This window comes from Mytilus trossulus, chromosome 12 (assembly GCF_036588685.1).
Source record: "Mytilus trossulus isolate FHL-02 chromosome 12, PNRI_Mtr1.1.1.hap1, whole genome shotgun sequence".
NCBI lineage: Eukaryota > Metazoa > Mollusca > Bivalvia > Mytilida > Mytilidae > Mytilus > Mytilus trossulus.
In genome coordinates this window covers 18162144-18183455 of record NC_086384.1, presented here as the reverse complement: position 1 = coordinate 18183455, position 21312 = coordinate 18162144, and the positions used below count along the sequence as shown (strand labels likewise).

The 21312-nt window shown below is 32.1% G+C and overlaps 1 protein-coding gene across 1 annotated transcript; it reads right to left on the bottom strand.

Moving 5' to 3' along the window:
• Positions 1 to 7693: 7693 nt before the first annotated feature.
• On the bottom strand, positions 7694 to 17178 carry LOC134692282 (uncharacterized). The gene is made up of 2 exons (XM_063552733.1): positions 16326 to 17178; positions 7694 to 8571 (listed from the first exon to the last, which is right to left on the bottom strand). The coding sequence occupies exons 1-2, from the start codon at positions 17176 to 17178 to the stop codon at positions 7706 to 7708; spliced, it is 1719 nt and encodes a 572-aa protein (XP_063408803.1). The 3' UTR covers positions 7694 to 7705.
• Between the last annotated feature and the right edge of the window lie 4134 nt (positions 17179 to 21312).

The window sequence follows — 21312 nt, the reverse complement described above, 5'->3', positions numbered from 1 at the left end:
ACCTCAAGTAAATTAGAAAATCGCGAAATTTAATAACTGTGAAGTTGCCTAGATAGGACCAAACATGAAATTAAGTATCCGCGAAAATAAGTTGGTTTACAGTATACAATATACTTGAATTTGATTAGATGTTATCCTAGAAGCTAGGAAGACCAAGTTTGTACATCATTTACATGAAAACAGGTTTAACTCCACCTGCCTATATTGTTTTCACATGTCAATCTTAGTGCAAAGCAAATAAGCCAAGCAAAGTCTTACTCTACAAGCGTTATGAAATTAGCTCTTAAAGTTTATTCTCTGTTTTTAAACACAGAATACAATAGAATATATTTTAATATGTTTAAGTGTGTTTTTTAAGTGCAAGTCTAACACTGTTAGAAGGACCAAAGATTAACATAATGCTATGTCAAGTGTTCATAATATATTTTTATTTATAGTATATGGATTTTAATGTGTCTGACATATATGTATCTTATCATGTTTTAGTTTTTTAATCTGAATCTTTGAATACAGGTGAATTTTACTAGCATTTACATGTACCCTTCGAGAGCACCTGAGATCACCCCTAGTTTTTGGTGGGGTTCGTGTTAATAATTCTTATGTTTTATTATGTTGTGTCATGTGTGCTATTGTTTGTCTATTTGTCTTTTTCATTTTTAGCCATGGCGTTGTCAGTTTGTTTTAGATTTATGAGTTTGACTGTCCCTTTAGTATCTTTCGTCCCTCTTTTAAATTTTGCAATGTTGATCCTATGGCATAAAATGAGGCAGGTGTTACCTGTAAAAGATCATCAAATTGAAGAGGAAATTTTATTGAGTTCTGAGTGGTACTATAAAAACTAAATAATTAAGTTATAGATCTGTCAAGTGGAAACCAGCCTTTCATAACAATTTATTTTACATATATTTAGAAAAGATGCTTAATTGTATATATATACGATCGGAAAAAAGTCCCATAGTTGTAGTAAATGTTTTTTTTTTTCTTCACATGAGCATAATCAAAACATGCTTCTTTAAAAGCAAATGCTTGTTTGTAGCTATGCATCATGGCAGATATTTTGTGCTAGTTTTCTTTTTATAATATCATTTTCTAATTTATAATTGTTATTATTTCTTAGAATAATTTTATTTTGATTTATTGTTTATTGATAAATATTTATATATATTTTAATATATACATACAGTGACCTATATAGCTATTTCCTACTGTATTGTTTTAACGGACAACACATTGATTGATCTATTGATTGATTGTTACTTACTTAATGTCCAGGGGCAAATATTTCTTCCATATTCAGGATGAAAAAATAGTAGTACTGTAGTAATATGGTGAAGTGAATGGAAAATTACAGAAATAGCTTATAACTAATAGGACATTTATTATTTATTTATTTAATTCTATGTAAGTTGGAGATAACTTTTTAGTTGATAGCTGCTAATATAATTTCTTGTTCGGACAATAAACCTTGTAATTACTTCTTTTTTTTTTTTTTTTTTTTTTTTTTTTTTTTTTTTTTTTTTTTTTTTTTTTTTTACTTTCTTTTAATGTTTTATTGGTGTTTTTTTTCGCTTTTGCTTATATGCTTGGGGTAAATTATAATCAGGCATTTACCTGATAGCAACCTTTTGTCATTTTATATTTATGATATGAAATAGATGGTTTATTTTTACAAATATTTTTTTAATGTTTCAATAAGTTGCATATTTTATTCCTTCAGAATCTGTTCATATCATGTGATGAACTAATCTTGTTTATTGTTACCATCTGAATATGTTCATGCTGTTTATATATATGCTATACTTTATGGTAAAGTATGTTTGTGAATGTGTTTATATGTCTTGTTAAATAAACAGTTGCTTTTGTTGAATATGAAATTATTTCTTCACTAAATGTTAGAAGATGTGGTATGATTGCGAATGAGACAACTTTCCTTCCAAGTTATAACTTGTAAAAGGAAAACCATTATAGGTCAATGTTAGGCCTTCAACACAGAACCATAATTCAAACCGAACAGTAAGCTATAAAGGGCAGCAGTCTAGTATATATAAGAAAATGAGAAATGAGAAACACTAATGTACATATAAAAAATGAAGATGTGATATGATTGCAAATGAGACAACTATCCACAAGAAACCAAAATGACACAGAGATTAACAACTATAGGTGAGGTCACTGCATGGCTTTCAACAATATTAAAGGCCCCTAAATGAACCACACCAATAAACAACAACCACTAAAACAACAGGTTCCTGACTTAGGAAAGTATAAATTACACCAACTCTTATAAGAATAAAAAGAGAGTATTGTATACATCAATACAACACCGATCAATGTACAGTGACACAATAAGTAAAAAGAAGTCTACAGAGATTTTAGTGCATGGTTCAATTGAAATTTGTTATAGATAGAGATAACCTGAGGGAGCAAAGATATTCATGATATTGAGATTTACATGTACCTTATGTTTTTTTGCATCAAAACTGTTAGTAGACAAACTCTTCATAGACACCAGGAATAAATTTTGTACGACAGACACAGATTTTGTCTACAAAAGCTACTAATTTGTGAAACCTTGAATTAGCCAAATGGTCAACAAGACAAGATCTACTAGTATATCTTATGGCCGAAATCGTCAGTTAACTCCTTATTGGAAATATTGCTCTTAAATGCCGATTTTTAGCCATTTTTAGTGTTTTTGTCTATTACTTAGATCTTGAAAACTTTGATTTATAGAACCCTTTAAAATTAAAAAAGATCAGCAAGTTTAGATATATTCATTTCTGAGAGGACATCTTTTGTTCTCAGCTGATTTCTTATGTACGATCACACGTTGGTAACTCATACAAATTAAATAAATGAAAGAAACAGTAGTATATCACTGTTCAAAACTCATTATTAAAATCATTCAAAAGAAACGAATCCGGGTAACAAACTAAACTCGAGGGAAACACACCAACAGAAGAGGAAAACGAAACAACAGAAACACTGAACACAAAAACAAACGTTTTTTGAAACAAACTGATGATTCCCCTCTTCGATTTAGTTGGTCAATTTCATCACACAATAAAAAGTAAAATCACAAAAATACTGAACACAGAGGAAAATCAAATTGGAAAGTCCATAATCACATGGCAAAATCAAAAGACAAAACACATAAAAAACGAATGGACTACAACTGTCATATTCCTGACTTGTTACAGGCATTTTAAAATGTAGAAAATGGTGGATTAAACCTGGTTTTATTGCGCTAAACCGCTCATTTTGTAAGACAGTCTCATCAAATTCCGTTATATTTACAATGATGCGTTAACTATTCTAAACAGACATAATAAATAAAATAGTCAACATATTGATACAGCATTCATCATTGTCTTTATGTCACTGTTTCAATTGTATAAGAAACAATTTCGCGTGTCTGCACTTCATTTATCTGCTTGTCAAAATACTCTCTTCTCCGTCGTTTAAGTTTATCTTGGCTTAGCTTTCTAATTTTGAAATATTCCGTACTTGTTTACCACTTATGGAAAATCTGGCTCAAACTTTACTGATGTTAATATAATTCCAAACTATCATTTTACTTTTAGGTGGGTTCCATTTTCTTTGAAGTTTTCCCTTTTAAACCACTCTCATTCAGATTCATTCCTTCCGGCTTCTTTTAAGGTTATCTTTTGTTGTCTTATAAAATTTTCATTCAAGTGAAGGGGCATGGTATTATTCAATATCTGTCGTTTCCAAGTGTATTTTTTTTCAACCAAGTTGGTTTTGGACAAAAATAAAGGTCTGTATAATGATTATTTTGCCCCAGACGCAGATATTTCTTTTGACAGATTTAAGCTATCTTCGATTGAGTGTTTCTGGTCTTCAAAACCTATTTGCTTTTGGTTGGTTCTACATAAGAAAATGCCTCTTCCAAGTCAGGAATATAAAAGTTGTTGTCCATTCGTTATAGAATTTGATGTGACTGTCATACAAGTGAGAGGTTTAACGCTATAAAACCAGGTTCAATCCACCATTTTCTACATAAGACAATGCCTGTATCTAGTCTGGAATTTGAAAGTTGTCCATTCGTTTGATGTGTTCTATCTCTTGATTTTTTCTCGGAGTTCAGTATATTTGTGATTTTACCTTTTTTACTAATCTCTCAACAAATTTGATTTTCATCGAAAACCGAACTGTTGCTTTTAACTGTGTGCCTGCATTTCATAAACCGTTTGGCTTTGTTATTTGTTTTTTTCTATTCTTTGGATATCGTATAATCTTTTATGAATTATTTCCATGTCGGGCTGTCTTTGATAGTAAAAGAAGGGCGAAAGATACACAGGGACAGTCAATGCAGTGATTTTCAATACTTTATACATGTTTTGTAGCTATCGTTGAACGATCTAAGATTTGAACCGTGATGTTGAAGTTATATTTGCATTGTTGTAAATAAAGGCAACAATAGTATACCGCTGTTCTAAAGTCATGAATCGATGATTGGTAATGAATGGAGCGAAAACAAAGCCAAACTAAAATAAATCCGAGGGAAACGCATCAATTATAAGAGGAAAACAACGGAATAACAGACCATTGAACAGAAGTGCAATAAAAACTAACGCCAATTTGTTGAAACATGATTAAAATCTATGGGTCTACGAGGAAACATATGTGAACAGATTCCATAAACTATCTTTCTTCTACATTTTATTCATCAATAATTTCAATAAAAGCCGAAAGAAGCCACATTTAAAAAAAAGGTATATTCGTTCTATACAAATCCTTTAACTTAACTCTTATGTATAACTGAATACAATTGAAATGGAATGGACATATTAAACAATATTGAATTTCTTAATATAAGTGACCTGAACTACGTACATTTTTTAAATATAAAATTCAGGTGTGATTCAACACGTCTACGATTTGACACTGCGAGCGAAACAAATAGAATTGAATATAAGCTTTACATACTCGCATGTATTGATGTTCTGTTTAGAGACAAAAAAATTCAAAGGTGACAATAATCACAATATCAAATAAAGGATCTTTTAATTGTGAATATATAAAGATGTAACTGAATCATTTCAGCCTAAACGAAATTCACCATGTTAACTTATAAACTGAATTATATCAGAAATGTATATTTTTGAATCCTATACATTTGTTATAAATATTATTCATATTTCTTTTGATTTAAAGGGGCACTAGCTACGAGATATTTAAAAAATGTAAAGTAAGATTTTTTCGATTCAAACAATAATAAGAGTGAAATAGTGAAATAATAAATTCGCTTATAACAGCCAAAATGGTTTAATTTTGTCCAGTCAAGCTAAGAAACATTGATAACTAATTATTCACTTGCAAATGAATAATTCGACCTCATTAAATCCGTATTCATGTGACCTTCAATTTAACCCCTAGATAGAATTGACAACGCATGCATTGTACGTGTACTGGTTATTTAAAGGAAACAGATATCAACAATGAAAGTGAAACAAAGGTATATCATTTGATACCTGATTCGATTCACATAAAATCATTCTTATACGGGTAAAAACGATGAGAAACATATATTTTTAATCTATAAAATAAAATTAAACAGGCCTATAAAAATCTATTTGCACGTGTTGGCTTAATCTATTGATATCTTTATTTATGTTTACATCGCTTATATGGTCATCTAATGTCAAATGGATAGTTAATTAGATGGCGTCTGGACTAAAATCACACGAAACGAAACTACATATTATCGACCTCATGCTCTGTAAACTATGTATTTAAAACTTTTGATAGTTTGGATAAATGTTTTACATAGTTATAAATCAAATACAAGAGTTTTAGTCAAATCGGTGACCATGAATTTGACAGCTAGTGTCCCTTTAATAAAAAAATGATTAAACTCAAGATCTTAGTTGTCCTCGTCAACATCAAATAAATCTAACAAATCAAACATATTATAAAAGAAATCCTTATCTTAAATTTTGTTAAAACGTTTGAGGTTGTCTTTGCATGTCCAATTATAACATCAGTACATCAGTAACCCCGAAACATGTTTAAAAAATTTAACACTTTTTCATTGTAATCATAATGTAATCAAAAAGTAATCAGGATAAAAATGGATAATTAAATTAAAATACATGTAATCATATTTTTGGCTGATTAATGATAACAATGATAACTTGAAAAATGGTGATTACTTGAAAAATGGTAATCCATTACAGCTGATTACTAATTACAATTACCTCTAGTTTGGTTCAGTTGCACCTAACGTCGCGTGTACTTTCTTATTAAAACACTAGTGTTTGATACCAAAACTTAGTAGAAATTAATCTAATATTACATTGACATATTAACAATCGATAAGAATAGAAATATCCAATTGGATCATATTTCGAATGTTTGCACATTTATTTCTTATTTTTAGTTCGATTGAATCCCTTTTGATCTATCCGTAGAATTTCAAAATTTAAATTATTGATAAGGCGGCTAGCCAAATAAAATTATATGTGTGGTTCCTGTTACTCTATTAGATATTCTTTTGCCATTTGTTTTAAGCACTGTTGAAGTCAGAATATTACTCCCATAGCTCAATGTAAAAAAAATAAAAAATAAAACAATATCCCTACCTACCTACATGTACCATAACTTTTATGAAGGTGTAACTTGAACCATACATACTATTTTATTTGACCAAACACGCTGGTCTCGAGTGCAGGATATCAGGATCTTATCCGCTGCTATATCAAACGGAAGACTTTTAAAAAATGCTGCATAGATGTTGCTATTAGAAGTAAGACTTCGATTTAAGTTCAACTGATGATTCTCATGTAGACGATGCGCATATATGGTATTCAAAACTATATATATATATTGAGAGTCTTAAGTCACCAATTATTTCTTTTTGTCAGATTATGTCCTTCAATGTAAAATGTTAAAATAATGGATAATATAAAGATATATAAAATTCTTAATTTTCTTCTGAAAATTCGTGATCCAAGTCAGGGTTATGACTAATTTTCCTATTGTTTCATTGATTAATAACGTTGGACCGCAGATGCCAGGTGGGATCAATACATGCAAAGTTGTTTGTCTGTCCCATTTCTCTGTAATGAGTGTTCTTGTGTTTGTTTTTTTCTGTATTCATTTTAACACTATTTTAACATTGCGCACAAGCGGAGGTTTGATTAGGAATAAAACCAGGACAAACTCACTACATTTTTTTCTTAAAGTCAGGGTTATGACTAATTTTCCGATTGTTTCATTGATTAATAACGTTGGACCGCAGATGCCAGGTGGGATCAATACATGCAAAGTTGTTTGTCTGTCCTGTTTCTCTGTAATGAGTGTTCTTGTGTTTGTTTTTTTCTGTATTCATTTTAACACTATTTTAACATTGCGCACAAGCGGAGGTTTGATTAGGAATAAAACCAGGACAAACTCACTACATTTTTTTCTTAAAATGTCCTGTACCAGGTTAGGAACATGGCAGTTGATGTTAAATAGTCCGTTTCTATGTTTAAGGACAAACAAAAGCAGAAATTTATTTCCATGTCACAAATGACGAATTATAAGGAATGAGATGACACCAGTACGTAATTTTATGATACCAATTCGACGTTTATTAGAAGTTGTGAACTGATCCCATCATGAACTAGTATAATCATGTTAATAAATCATAGAAAATAAATCTGTATAACATTGACAACCGGTATAGGTTTTATTCAAATTAACCATTATAGCTAGAATAACTATTAGACTTCCCGTAACCCTTCCTCCTCTGGTAACCCGTTGATACATGTGCTGCTCCTGATCCCCATGCTTGTCGCTCAGGAACAAATACAGGTCTACCGAACCGTGGCATCCAACGGGATGGAGGAAAAGGACCACCTTGTCCTTGAAGTAAAGGACTGGTTTGTATTCTCGGAGGCGGATCATCTCCTGTAATGATAATTCGTTGTCCTCCACCTCCACCTCCTCTGCCATCCATGGCACCTGCTAATGAGGGAAGTATTGACAAAAGGAGCAACAAGGGTATCAAAGATGCCAAGCCATTACCAGTTCCGCCAAATATTCCAGTATTGGTTCCAGTTCCGGCTGCAGTTCCTGCTGCCGTCCCTGTTCCTCCATTGACTAGATTTGATATAGCATTTCCAGCATTATTACCAGCTGCTAGTGCTGGAGCCCCACCAAGTAATCCACCACCAACACCACCACCAACACCACCACCACCAAGAAGACCACCACCAATAAGACCTGCAATTGGAATTAATGGTAAGAGAGGGACAAGTGGTCCAATTAAACTTCCAGATTTAGTTGGTGGTGTTTCTGTCGTTGTCGATGATTGTCCAATAACGGGTTCTTTTGTCGGAGATAATGTAAATACTGGCGGTTTGTTGGTGTCATTTGTTTTACTATCCATACTAGAATACAATGCTTCGTAGACTGGAGCCTCGAAACCAGCTAATGGGAGTTGCGTGGTCTTTTGAACAATTTTGACGTCTGCGCAATTGACAAATGTTGGTTGATTACCATATCCTCTGCCACATAATCTTTGGGGTGGTGGTTTGTCATCATCACATCCATACTCAGCAGCTGTAAAAGAAAATTGAACGTCAATAATTTAACAGCGGGCAACGTTTCCAATTCATTTATAGCTCTGGCGAAAGGGGAACAAGGAGTCCTTATTTTCAGAATCCCGCTTTTTTCAACTACCAACACCTTTTTTTTTTCCTCGGTCCAACTTTTCTTAACTCGATATCCTTTTCAATCACTTTTGTAAACCCTATATTCCAAATGCGTTATTTAAAATTGTCTGAATTGATCAAATTTGCGCCACAGTGCATATACAAAATGTATGTACAGACGTCAAAATTGTTTAAAAGGCCACGCAACTTTACAACATATACAGTAAGTAGACCTAGGTTAAAGGAAATAACTTATATTCATCTGTACGTTTGTGTCAGCCATTTTCATAAGTATATTCTAAGTAGGTATGATACATAGGTTATTTCGAATCTATTTTAGCTGAATGCCTAAAATTCATAAACGAAACTTGACAATAACAAACGCATAACTGTTTCAAAGACTTAGCTCCCTGAACCAAGGTTCTCCCCTTAAATCTTCAGTAAAACTCAATGCATTTACAATAGGAGGTAGTTTTAACGTACCAATAGTAGGAACGCAACATACGATTTCTGTGCTTTGTAATAATTGTGCAAGCAATGTGCATGAAGGTGTAGATGGAATTTCAGAATGGCGAATAATGGTAAATAATAAAGTTGTCTTATATGATTTATTTATTTCATGCTGTAGCACATCGTTAAATTCTGTTGACTATACTGTACTTCATAACTCAATTTATTTTCGTTTTTTTTCTTTATAAAATGTACCTCTGCACCCCATTATTCTCCATTTCTTAATTGTTTGGTGATTTTTTCTCGATTCGCTTATTTTATTAAGGCCTCTTTCACGGGCCCACTGGTACAAAATGCATATGCACGTGGAACAAACCAGCATTATGAACGCATGTTTATGTATGAAAAGAAGAGTAGACATATCATATCTTCCATCAACTATTGCTTATTCAAAAGGAAAATAATAAAAACAAACTCAGAGGAAAATTCAAAACGAAAAGTCCGGAATCAAATGTCAAAATCAAAAGCTCAAACACATCAAACGAATGGATAACAACTGTCTTATTCCGGACTTGTTACAGTCATTTTCTTATGTAGAAAATGGTGAATTAAACCTATTTTTATAGAAAGCTAAACATCTCACTTGTATGACAAAATTGTTTAGGACTTTTTTAATTTCAAAAATCAAATAATGATGTAATGTTTGTTACCACATTTCCTCTCTATAAACACAATACGTGTTATTGCTTTTTTCATTTAAAGTACTGTGAAAGTACTTTTATTCGTGGGGTACCAATTTTCGAGGTTTTCGTGGAAGACTTTATCCACGAATTCAAGTGTCCAACAAAATAAAACAACCATTGTCCAATTCAAGATACGTTTATAGCATTTATTTATATTACTGTTTTCTTTAGGTGACATGTTTATGGCCTAATCAACACCTTTGAATGTCTTTAGTTTGGTGATCACTTTATCGTGGGTTAATTAGTGTTATCACTACGATTTACACGGGCCAATGTCTACTTTGCAATTTCCTTCAATCCAGACTATTTGTTACCTTCGTTTCTAAAGGCTTTAATTTTTTTATTATTTTTTTATTATAGAAAACTTAAATCCACGAATTTAAAAACCAACGAACATATAAATATTGGTAAAACCACGAAAATTGATACCCACGAATCAAAGTACTTTCACAGTATGTTTAAGAAATATTTTCCATGTGTCTTATATGTGTTAATGCACTATTTTACTTCCTGTGTTTGTGATTTACCAACATGGATGCATTAGCGACATTGATGCTAACATACTTGTATAAATAGTATGGCAAAATGTGCAGAATAATTTTAAAAGGACAATCAAATAAAAAAAGGAGGAAGGGGGTGGGGGTGGGGGGGGGGGGGTGGGAGGGGGGGTCGGTGTCACAAGAGTAAAGATTAAAAAAATGTAGTGTTTAAACAAAAAAAAGAGAAAAAAAGGGCAAAATACAGATGATTATGTAAACAGTTAATGAATTGAATGACCACCCAACCAGGAACCCGGAATTGTTTGATATCAGATGCTTTATTTTGAATCGAACTGTATCATTTCTAATCAAGACGAGTACAATCACTTACCGCTGTATAATAAAAGAATATGTCAGGAAGTCAGAAAGAAGGGTCTTTTTAAGGGCCGTATCATTTTTGAAGGCTTTATTTTACAAATAAGATATATTTTTTATTTTGCCCATTATTTTCATTTTCCTTTGTATATTTTATCACCACTTTATCTCTATTCTTTCTATATAGACATCATTATTCTGTTATGGTTTTGTACATCAATTTTGCTCTTTTGCCAATCTTGCTGCTAGAATGTTGTTAGACAGAATCGAGAGTTTGTAATTAAATATGCTGAATTTATCTTTATTTTCGTAAAATTTGATCACAAGCAACCATCATTGTCAATTCCGAAATGTAAATCAAGATACAAGGAATACATAACTACACTCCTGCTCTAGTGCATTTTGAAGTTGATGGGGTAGATTAGTTCTATATAGTTAACAAACTTTGAGTTGTTATGCGAGAAGGCATCATCTATAGCCGGAACATAGTAGGATGCAATTGCTATAGGTTCTTTTCAATATTCATTTGAGGCTCCTTTGCGAAGTATATCTTGAATAAATAATGAAACAAGTCGTTAAAGAGCTGAGGACTGTTGGTTCTCATGGGAATGCTGATGAATTTTGAACAAATACGTGATACAAAAGAACAAAAATGTGAAGAATGAAGACAAATCAAGCATGTTGATGAAGTCAGTTCATGAGATTGTTTATTTTAATCAGAATGAGTATTTTGTTGACCTATTATAATTTACCGATTCTGAAACAAAGATATTTGTAACTCAGGTTGTTTCTGAAACCAATTTGGAATTACTGTATCAATCTGTCATTTTGTGAAGTTAAGAATGAGGAAAGTTTAAATAAAAATTGGTATGGGATGAGACAATATATTCTTTAACTGTTGCAAAATAGACGAGACTAATATTGTTATTAATGAACTTTATCTTTTAGGGATAATCAAATAGGAAAAACTTGTAAAAAATAGATGGATGAAACAAAGTTAATCTAGACAACAGCAATTTACCAATGTTCAATTCTTACAATTGGATTAAGAAGACAAATCATATAACAAGAACTGAGGAAATCGAATAGGTCTAAAAAGGGCATGACTTGGTCGGAAGTCAGTGGGTGCGGCTCCAAATATACACAGAATCCCTCGTGTTATCCAAATACAAATGGGTAATAGAAAACTATAGGTAAAATTTAAGTTTGAATGGTAATTGTTTTATCTGATCTGATTCTGCGATAAAATGCCGAAAGTGATTAAAAAAAACAACAGACATATTGTATCGGTCGACAAATACCAGATGATGATCACCAACTTATCAAAGTACGAATTTTATTTTGTTTGTCCTCATGCCTATGTTTCAGCTGTCTCTGTGTAACTGTATAAGGATACAAGGATGTTAATGAGGTATGTAAAGTTCGAACATACAAGAACCGAACATATCAGTTAAAATACGTATCCGTACGATAGAGCAGAAGGTTTGTTTCTGATGAGAAATTGAAAGTAAGCCATTGAAAGATTGAAACCATTGCCCATGTCATAGTTAATAATTTGCTGTCGCGCTCCTGTGTCAATATCGTGAAAAACGTCTTATTTTTGAAGTATCATTTATATCAAGTTCACTTGGATATATGAGATGCAAGCTCTCACTGATATATTAGTTATAGAGTGACTGGACATATCAATAAGTATATTTCAAAATGTTATAAAAAAAATTGCAATATATTTGTGATTTGTTTTAAATAATGTTTTGTATGATTTTTAATTCATTTGAGCAAATATACAAGACTGGCAAAAGAGGTACACAATTAGTGCCAATTAGAATACCAAATGTCTGTTGAACACAATCAGCAAATATGTTGTCGACTAAACATTCCAGCATTTTGTTTTATCATCTATGGTGATTTCCTTTGCTAATTCATTGTAGATCTTTACAAAATAGGACTTAAAAAATAATTATATGTACAATCTTAATTTTTGCAGGAAAAGCTTGTTTTCATGAGACGATGTAGTCGATTAAGTATACCGTATTCCAATATAGTTTAAGGTAATTTTTTGATGTACAAAAAATTGTTGCTTGAACTGTTGGAAGACATTTAGTTGAATAATAAACATATTCCAAAATTTAAAAATTACGTTAATGAGATTAAGAATTAGTTATGATGATATGATATGAACAATTTAATTCTGAAAGGACACACGTAAAAATGTACATGTTTTACTTGATAACTGTTCGTTTTATTCCTTTCTTTTTTTTTTACAAAAATAGATACAATCCAAGGCATTACAAAGAAAAGTATTTTACACACATTTGCAGTTATAAAAAAAAAAGATATCAATTGTGCAAACGTTGTCTTATGATTGTGGCAATACAAAGCTTGAAATTATATAAGGCCAGGTGAAGTGGCTTTATAATAAATAATCATTTACTGGTAAAAAAAAATAATTAATGCTTATGAAATGTAGTTATCAAAAAATATATATCAACTATGCAAACGTTATATTATAATTGTGGTAAAACAACAGAACTTGAAGGCCAGGTGAAGTGGCTTTATAATAGATAATCATTTACTGGGGGGAAAATTAATGCTTATGAAATGCAGTTATCAAAAAAAAAAAAACTATGCAAACGTTGTATTATAATTGTGGCCATACAACAGAACTTGAAATTATATAAGGCCAGGTGAAGTGGCTTTATAATAGATAATCATTTACTGGGGGGAAAATTAATGCTTATGAAATGCAGTTATCCAACAAAATATATCAACTATGCAAACGTTGTGTTATAATTGTGGTCATGCAACCGAGCTTGAAATTATAAAAAGCCAGGTGGAGTGGCTTTATAATAAATAATTATTTACTGGTAAAAAACCCTTAATACTTATGAAATGCAGTTATCAAAAACAATATATATCAACTATGCAAACGTTTTGTATTATAATTGTGTCCATACAGCAGAACTTGTAATTATATAAGGGCAGATGAAGTGGCTTTATATAGATAATCATTTACTGGTAAAAAAAACCTTAATGCTCATGAAATGCAGTTATCCAAAGAAAATAAAAAAACACAACAGAACTTGAAATCATATAAGGCCAGGTGAAGTGGCTTTATAATAGATAATCATTTACTGGTATAAAAAAACCTTAATGCTTATGAAATGCAGTTATCAAAAATTATAATCATCTATGTAAATGTTGTATTATGATTGTGGCAATACAACAGAACTTGAAATTATATATGGCCAGGTGAAGTGGCTTTATAATAGATATTAATTTACTGGTAAAAAACACCTTAATGCTTATGAAATGCAGTTATCAAAACAATTTATCAACTATGCAAACGTTGTATTATAATTGTGGCCATACAGCAGAACTTGTAATTATATAAGGCCAGGTGAAGGGTTGGCCGCTCATAAACCTTTTTGAACCAGCCACATTCTTTATATACAGTTCCTAGTCTGACGACTATACTTAAGTGGTTGTCAATAATTAATATCTGTCATTTCATATAAGCTTTTCACAAATTGGGTTATACAAAAAAATAAGCTGTTAGTTTTGATTGTTTCACATTTTTCATGCCAGTTATCTTTGTAGCTCACTATACGGTGTGGATTCTTTTGAGGGCCGAGTGGTGACCTATAACTGGTAACATCTGTGCAAATTTAACATTTGTGGAGGTTGTTACATTGGCATTCATACCGCATCTCGTTAATTTCATATCAAAAATATCTTTAAAGTTATGTGAGTATAAGTCCTTTGCGCAGGAAATATTGAAAACTTTATACACTAACATATATAATTTTGAATATGCATGGAGTATAATTTCATTCAAATCCGGCACTTTTCTCCATAATATTTGCTTATTAGTCGAAGTAAAAACTCATCAACATCATCGAGATTAGGACGCAAGAGCAACCAGTCAAAGGGGATATGGATGTGGAGTCAGAAATTCAGTTTTTTTTTATGCCCCCTTGAAGTTGAATGAACATTCCTTATGAATTGACAGAAAGAAACGCATATTCCGTCTGTATAAACATTGCGCGTATCAAAATAGTCGGAAAGCCAAACCAAATTCGTAGTTCGAGAGCATTAAAAAACAAATTTCTCAAAAATAATGTCAAAATCAAGCTAAGGAATCAGTACTTGGGATAAAAATCCTAATGGTTTCGAATATATATTCTAATTTTTATCTGATTGAATACGTATATATGTAACTCGTACAGGTACGATATAGAACCATAAGGAAAAGGGGAGAGTGTTAAAAGAATATCGCATCAACTTCGGACAGAATTACACTTGGGCTATGCTAGAGGAGGAAACTATAGTTGTGAAGTTATCATCTTTTCATGAGATTTTAAGGTAATATATTCTAGCCAATTTTGAGGTCAGTTACTTGACAAAATCGATATAAAAAATAAAAAAATCTTGAGATAGTAAACTTGTTTTAACAACGTTTTGGTGATGATATGATCCACCATTTTCTACATAAGGACGTACCTGTACCAAATCAGTGATATGACAGTTGTTTTCCATTCGTTAGTTGTGCTTGAGCTTTTTTTACCTTTTATAAAAACTTTCCGTTATTTCCTTTGCAGTTCGGTATTTTTATTATTTTACTTTATACTATAGCAAGCAATCAATTCGTGATCAAGACCAAAGATGGGAAGCAATTTACCAATATTGGAATTCTTAATATTTCCCTTCTGCTATATACATGATATAGCTAACTTCTTAATGATTCGGTGTTTTCAGAACACATTTTATATATTTCCCTTATGCTTTTTTTATAACCTTGATTTATCTCATTCTATTTGATCTACAATTTGAAAATTGGCAAATTCTAGACACCCTTTTAGAAGCATTTGATAGTCGGTCTTAAAATTGAGAATGAAGAACAATAGAAGATAAAAAAAAACGGGGTTGCCTCTTGTAATTTTCTTTTTGAAAAAATCACGTAGTTTTTCAATATTAATTATACCTAAACACATTGTTTTACATGAACAACAGAAATTTATCAGTTTTGAAAATTGGACGATTGATATACATTTATTGTTACATTGTAGAATGAAAATCCTCTCATGAAATGACATTGGTGGAGGTATACGATTAGTTGTCATTCTGAATCAATTGGTTAAAGACATCTTAAGATGTCTTATGTCCTAAAGTAAGTTTGGCAAATTGTTAAAAAGAAATCCAATTTCATGCGACTGTCGTTCAAGTGATAGGTTTAGATAGCTAACAAAACAGGTTCAATTCACCATTTTCTACAAACGGAAATGCCTGTACCAAGTCAGGAATATGACAGTTGTTATCTTTTCGTTTTATGTGTTTGAGCTTTTGATTTTGCTATTTGGTTAATAAGGACTTCCTTTTTAAATTTTCCTCGGAGTTCAGTATTTTTGTAATTTTACTTATTTCTAAGAGGTGAATCTTATGAAGAACGATGAGCAAGAAAATGACGTGCAATGGATTCTGTATACATTTTGGGTCTATTAAATAAGCTATATTTGGATGCATCTGTATTTATTCGAAATTAGAATAACGTTAACATATTCAAATATATATATGTATGAGTTTCAATGGCTCCTTTCAACCAGTATTAGTCATACGATGCCCTCCACTCATTTTTGTTCCATATGGTTTATAGTTCCCACCATAGGACCCACGAACAGAGCCAGAGTTTCCCTTTCCATATGGTCTGTAGTTAGCAAAGCTTCGGGTATCGTGCCAATTCACAACACCAGATGGAGGATCAGGTACAAACATTGGCATCCCCATTCCTGTTATGGCTGGATTTGCAATAGGAACTTCATTTACCGCGTCAACAATAATAAGAGAAGATGGATCAGAAACAGAAGCAGAACTACCAAAGAAAGGTCCAAGAAGCAACGCCCCAATCAAAAGAGGCAATAAGGAAACAATCTGGTTGTTGTTTGTAGAGGTGTCAGCATTGGTTCCACCAAACACTCCACCGAATATACGTTCGAGAACAGTCCCAGGAGTAGTTGCACCAATGTTTGTCCCTGGTTGTACTGTGGTACCAGATGGTCCTGGGGTAACAATGACCACACCATTTGGTCCAGTCGGTTGCGCAGGTGTCGTGGTAGCGATAACTAAAGGTGGTGCCGCAGAAGGTGGGGTCTCAGTGGTAGATGAACCTGTGCTCTTTGTTGTTAAAGGAACAGTAACTATAATGATCGGGTTTTTTGTTGTTGTTGGATCTTGGATTTTTTCTGTTGACAGTGGCACAGGTTTCTTAGTTGTTGTGACTTTGATTTTATCTGTACTTAGCATTGGTGGTGTTGTTAACCATGGTCCAGTCCCATAAATGGACGCATACAGAGACTGATAATCTGCCGATTGAAACCACGTAGGGATAGCTTGACCAGTTTGCAAAATCGTGACGTCAGCACAATTTACAAAAGTTAGTTGAGCACCATATCCTACCCCACAAATGTTCATTTCGCAATTCCATTCAGTTGCTACAAATATGAAAATATTATATTAAGAACTGAAACAAATCATCAATAGATATACTGTTTTCTTTGTGAGTATTTGTTTTCAATTGTTCCATTTTATGTACTTTTTGAGAATTATTACTTACATGTACAAACAAATTGTCGTTTAAACTACAAAATGGAGAAGCTTATTACGAATGTTGTTTAACTTCCAATTAAATTGTTTTGATATGAACTTGGGTGCTTAAATGTTAACTGTCAAATCGGGAATTAGTATGTTGTATATATGGTTTAATTTTATCGCACATAGTGTAGAACATAGTGTTAGTAGGGCATTACTGTAAGTTACACAATGGAAATTGACTTGTTTTTCACTTAGTTGTGACATTATTTTTATATAACCTAAAATAAACAATATTACGTCATAAAAAGAGAGTAACTAGTTAGCGTACAGACATTGACTGCATTCAAAGATGTGAACATCTAACTTAAGTATGTTATACAGATCAACTCATATATACTAGTTGAATGAAACTCACAATATCCTCAAAAGGAACTCATTTTTGATCACATTCATATCAAACATGAGTGTAAACATATTTACAATTATACAACACCAGTTGAAAAGTAGTAAATATGCCAAATATATATTTTATCAAGAAATATTTATTACAGATAAAAGGAGAAAGTATCGCTAAATATACAAAAACATAAAAACACAAACAATAAGTGCTGAAATTTCAAAATGCAAAATTTAATTGTTGCTCTCATAATCCTGTCGAGTTTTTCGCAATAATAAAAACCATCGTATGAAAGGTTTTGTCAAGTGGCTAGTAGTCATTCTGCCCTTTAGGGGTGATCTTGATATTGTCGAGGAGAGGGATCTTTATACAGTCTACATGAGACTCATCAGTGACGCTCATATCAAAATAGTTATTAAACAAAACAAGTACAAAGTCGAAGAGCATCGAGGATCCAAAATTCCAAAAAGCTTTGCCAAACACGGCTTAGGTAATCTATTCCTGGGATAAGAAAATCCTTTGTTTTTCAAAAAATTCAGAGTTTTGTAAACAGGAAATTTATAAAAGTGACCACATAATTATTACTCATGTCAACATCGAAGTGCTGACTACTGGGCTGGTGATACCCCCCGGGGACGAAACGTCCACCATCAGTTACCCTGTCCGTTTGTTTTTCTGATCATCTGTCTGTTTACACTCCTAACTGGCTGTATTGATATTGATGAAACTTCGTGGACACTTTCTAAGAATGTGCAAAAGTGAACATAATATCTATCATATATGTTATTTGTTATAGTGGGATATTTTTTGTTGATTTAATGGTCATTATGATACACTATTGGGTATTGCTCTTCAACTTGATTATATACTATTAATATCAATGCATTATTATTATAAATGATTAAATACAGAAATGATTGCGTGCACTTATTAATGCGATTTTGTCATTTAAGACTAAAACGCGATTAATTTTGCCATATTGAAAAAATCCTGTTGGATTCAAATACATAATTTAAAAATGCGATTTAAAAAATATTGCTATTATAACCCGGTCCTTCAAGTTTGAGGTTAGGCTAAAAGGAAACTTCCTCTACTCATAAACGGTCATCTATGGACAAGAACAAAAACTTTTCTGGTGACATCAGAATAGCACCAGAATTTTGCAAATACGAATGGATCCAGCAAAAGAGTATCCTGAACATTAGAACCAATGGGCTTTTATGAAGTATGTACTATGTACGAGACTGGAACACAAGTGCAGTAGTTTAGAGAACTATAGGAAACAAATCTGCACATACTATGCATAACTGAATGCAGGTGGACAGGTTTCTACAAAAATTTGAGAACAGCACAGGAGAGACAATGAATGACATAATCTGGTAGAAACAAAAATGAGTTAAATCAGACGGGAGTTGACACTATCCTCAGTTAAACGGATATGGGGTTACATATAGAGTATAATTATTGTACCAATCTTTTTATTTTATTCTTCTTAAACCAACTGAAACTGACAAAAAAGTAAAAACGGCATTCTATGAAATACTCCAAGCTGAGGCAAAGGAAATATCAAAAGAAGACCTAACAATGTGGAATCTTCCTATATCTTCTAACAATGTTGAATGATGATAACAACCATAATGACAGAATAATTGGGAAAACTGTTATGGAAGTATGATCGAAAATAAATAATATCTGGTAGATATTTGTTGGCTGAACAATTTGATAATATGTTGAACATTGTTTCCACACAAGGAGGTAGATAAATTGACTTGGTCATCACATGGAGAGGGACACAAATCATATTGGCCACTATGAAATCAATGGAGGGGATCATTAATAGGTATGGGGGTAAGGCAGGTCTCAATCGTCCTGACACAGCTGTTATTAAACTAATACTATTCAGAGCTTCAATAAGCTGCAACGTACTTAAATTTGACACATGGAAACTCTGAGCTATAAATCCCAAACATGACTTTAAATTAGATCTAAAGATCCGCTTTCAACCCTAGACCATTATACCAACATTGATTGAAATGAAATGAAATAGTTTTGATCAGACGGAAACATTATAATATGGTCTTCGAAAAGTGATCTCATAAATTGCAGATTCCAAGTAAAATATTCCGCAAAATACTATTAGAGAGAGTTAAAACAGTAACAAATAATAAGGTCTGAAAAGAACAAGAGTTTTTATTAAAGGAAAGAGCTGTTGCAACCATATATTTGTGTTACAACTAAAAGCAACAGTAGTATGGTAGTATATCGGTGTTCAAAGTCATAAATAGATTGAGAAAATATAAATCCGGGTAACTGACTTAAACCAAGGAAAACATATCAACTATAGGAGGAATACAAAGGAACAACAGGAACACCAAAGTGCAACAAAAACAAACGCCAACAGACATAGAAACGTACTATTTTGTAACAACTGCCATATTCCTGATTTTGTACAGAATATTTTAAGAAAAAATGCTGGTTAAATGCCTTGCAAAACTTCCAGCCTTATTAAGATGTTAAAAAAAATATCGCTACAACACAAGTGACAGAAGTATAACACAAACACACCCAAGAACATTCATAACAGTGAAACGCACAAACAAAAAATATAATAGTCGACACAACAAGCAAACCGCAGAACAACAACGAACATATCCCATCAACGATCAACATCACAGTATATCAAAAACAGTGATATGCAACTTAATTAACAATCTAGAACCTTATACAACTATTATACAATATTCATTCAAACAATGATGGTATGGAAATATAAAAAAGAAGATGTGGTATGATTGCCAATGAGACAACCATCCACAAAAGACCAAAATGACACAAACATTAACAACTATAGGTCACCGTACGGCCTTCAACAATGAGCAAAGCCCATACCGCATAGTCAGCTATAAAAGGCCCCAATAAGACAATGTAAAACAATTCAAACGAGAAAACTAACGGCCTTATTTATGTAAAACAATGAACGAAAAACAAATATATAACACATAAACAAACGACAACCACTGAATTACAGGCTCATGACTTGGGACAGACACATGGCGGGGTTAAACATGTTAGCGGGATCAATTTTATAATGCTTTGGACTACAACGATAAGACATAACAGATTATCCAATCGAAACATTAACAGAAACAGAAACAATAAATCCATGAATGTTGGAGGTACAAAATACAGAGAAACGTTGCACATAATATCATTTAAAGGTGAATAGACTGATGGAAACAACTAATATCAACTTCATAGATTGTGTAAAAAGCGTTTTGCAGCATACATGGAAAAAATGATTCTGGAGGATCTTACTTAGCTGTGATGCCAGCCAAAATGTTTTTCAAAATGTTTTATACAGATGAACTGTATGTTTCCAGTAAAATCAGAAGTAAGGGAGCAACCATTTAACTTCAAAAGGGGGAGGGGTTGTGGTTTTTTTTCTCAGTCAGAATTTTTTTCTCGAAAACATTTTTATTTAGTTTTTCGACGCTATTAATCAAATATTTTTTTTCAAAATTTAACACTTTAAGGTATGGGGAAAATCTGGATTCAGAACATTTTTTGTCATTTGCTTGACCAAAATATTTTTTCTCATCAGAATATTTATTTATAAA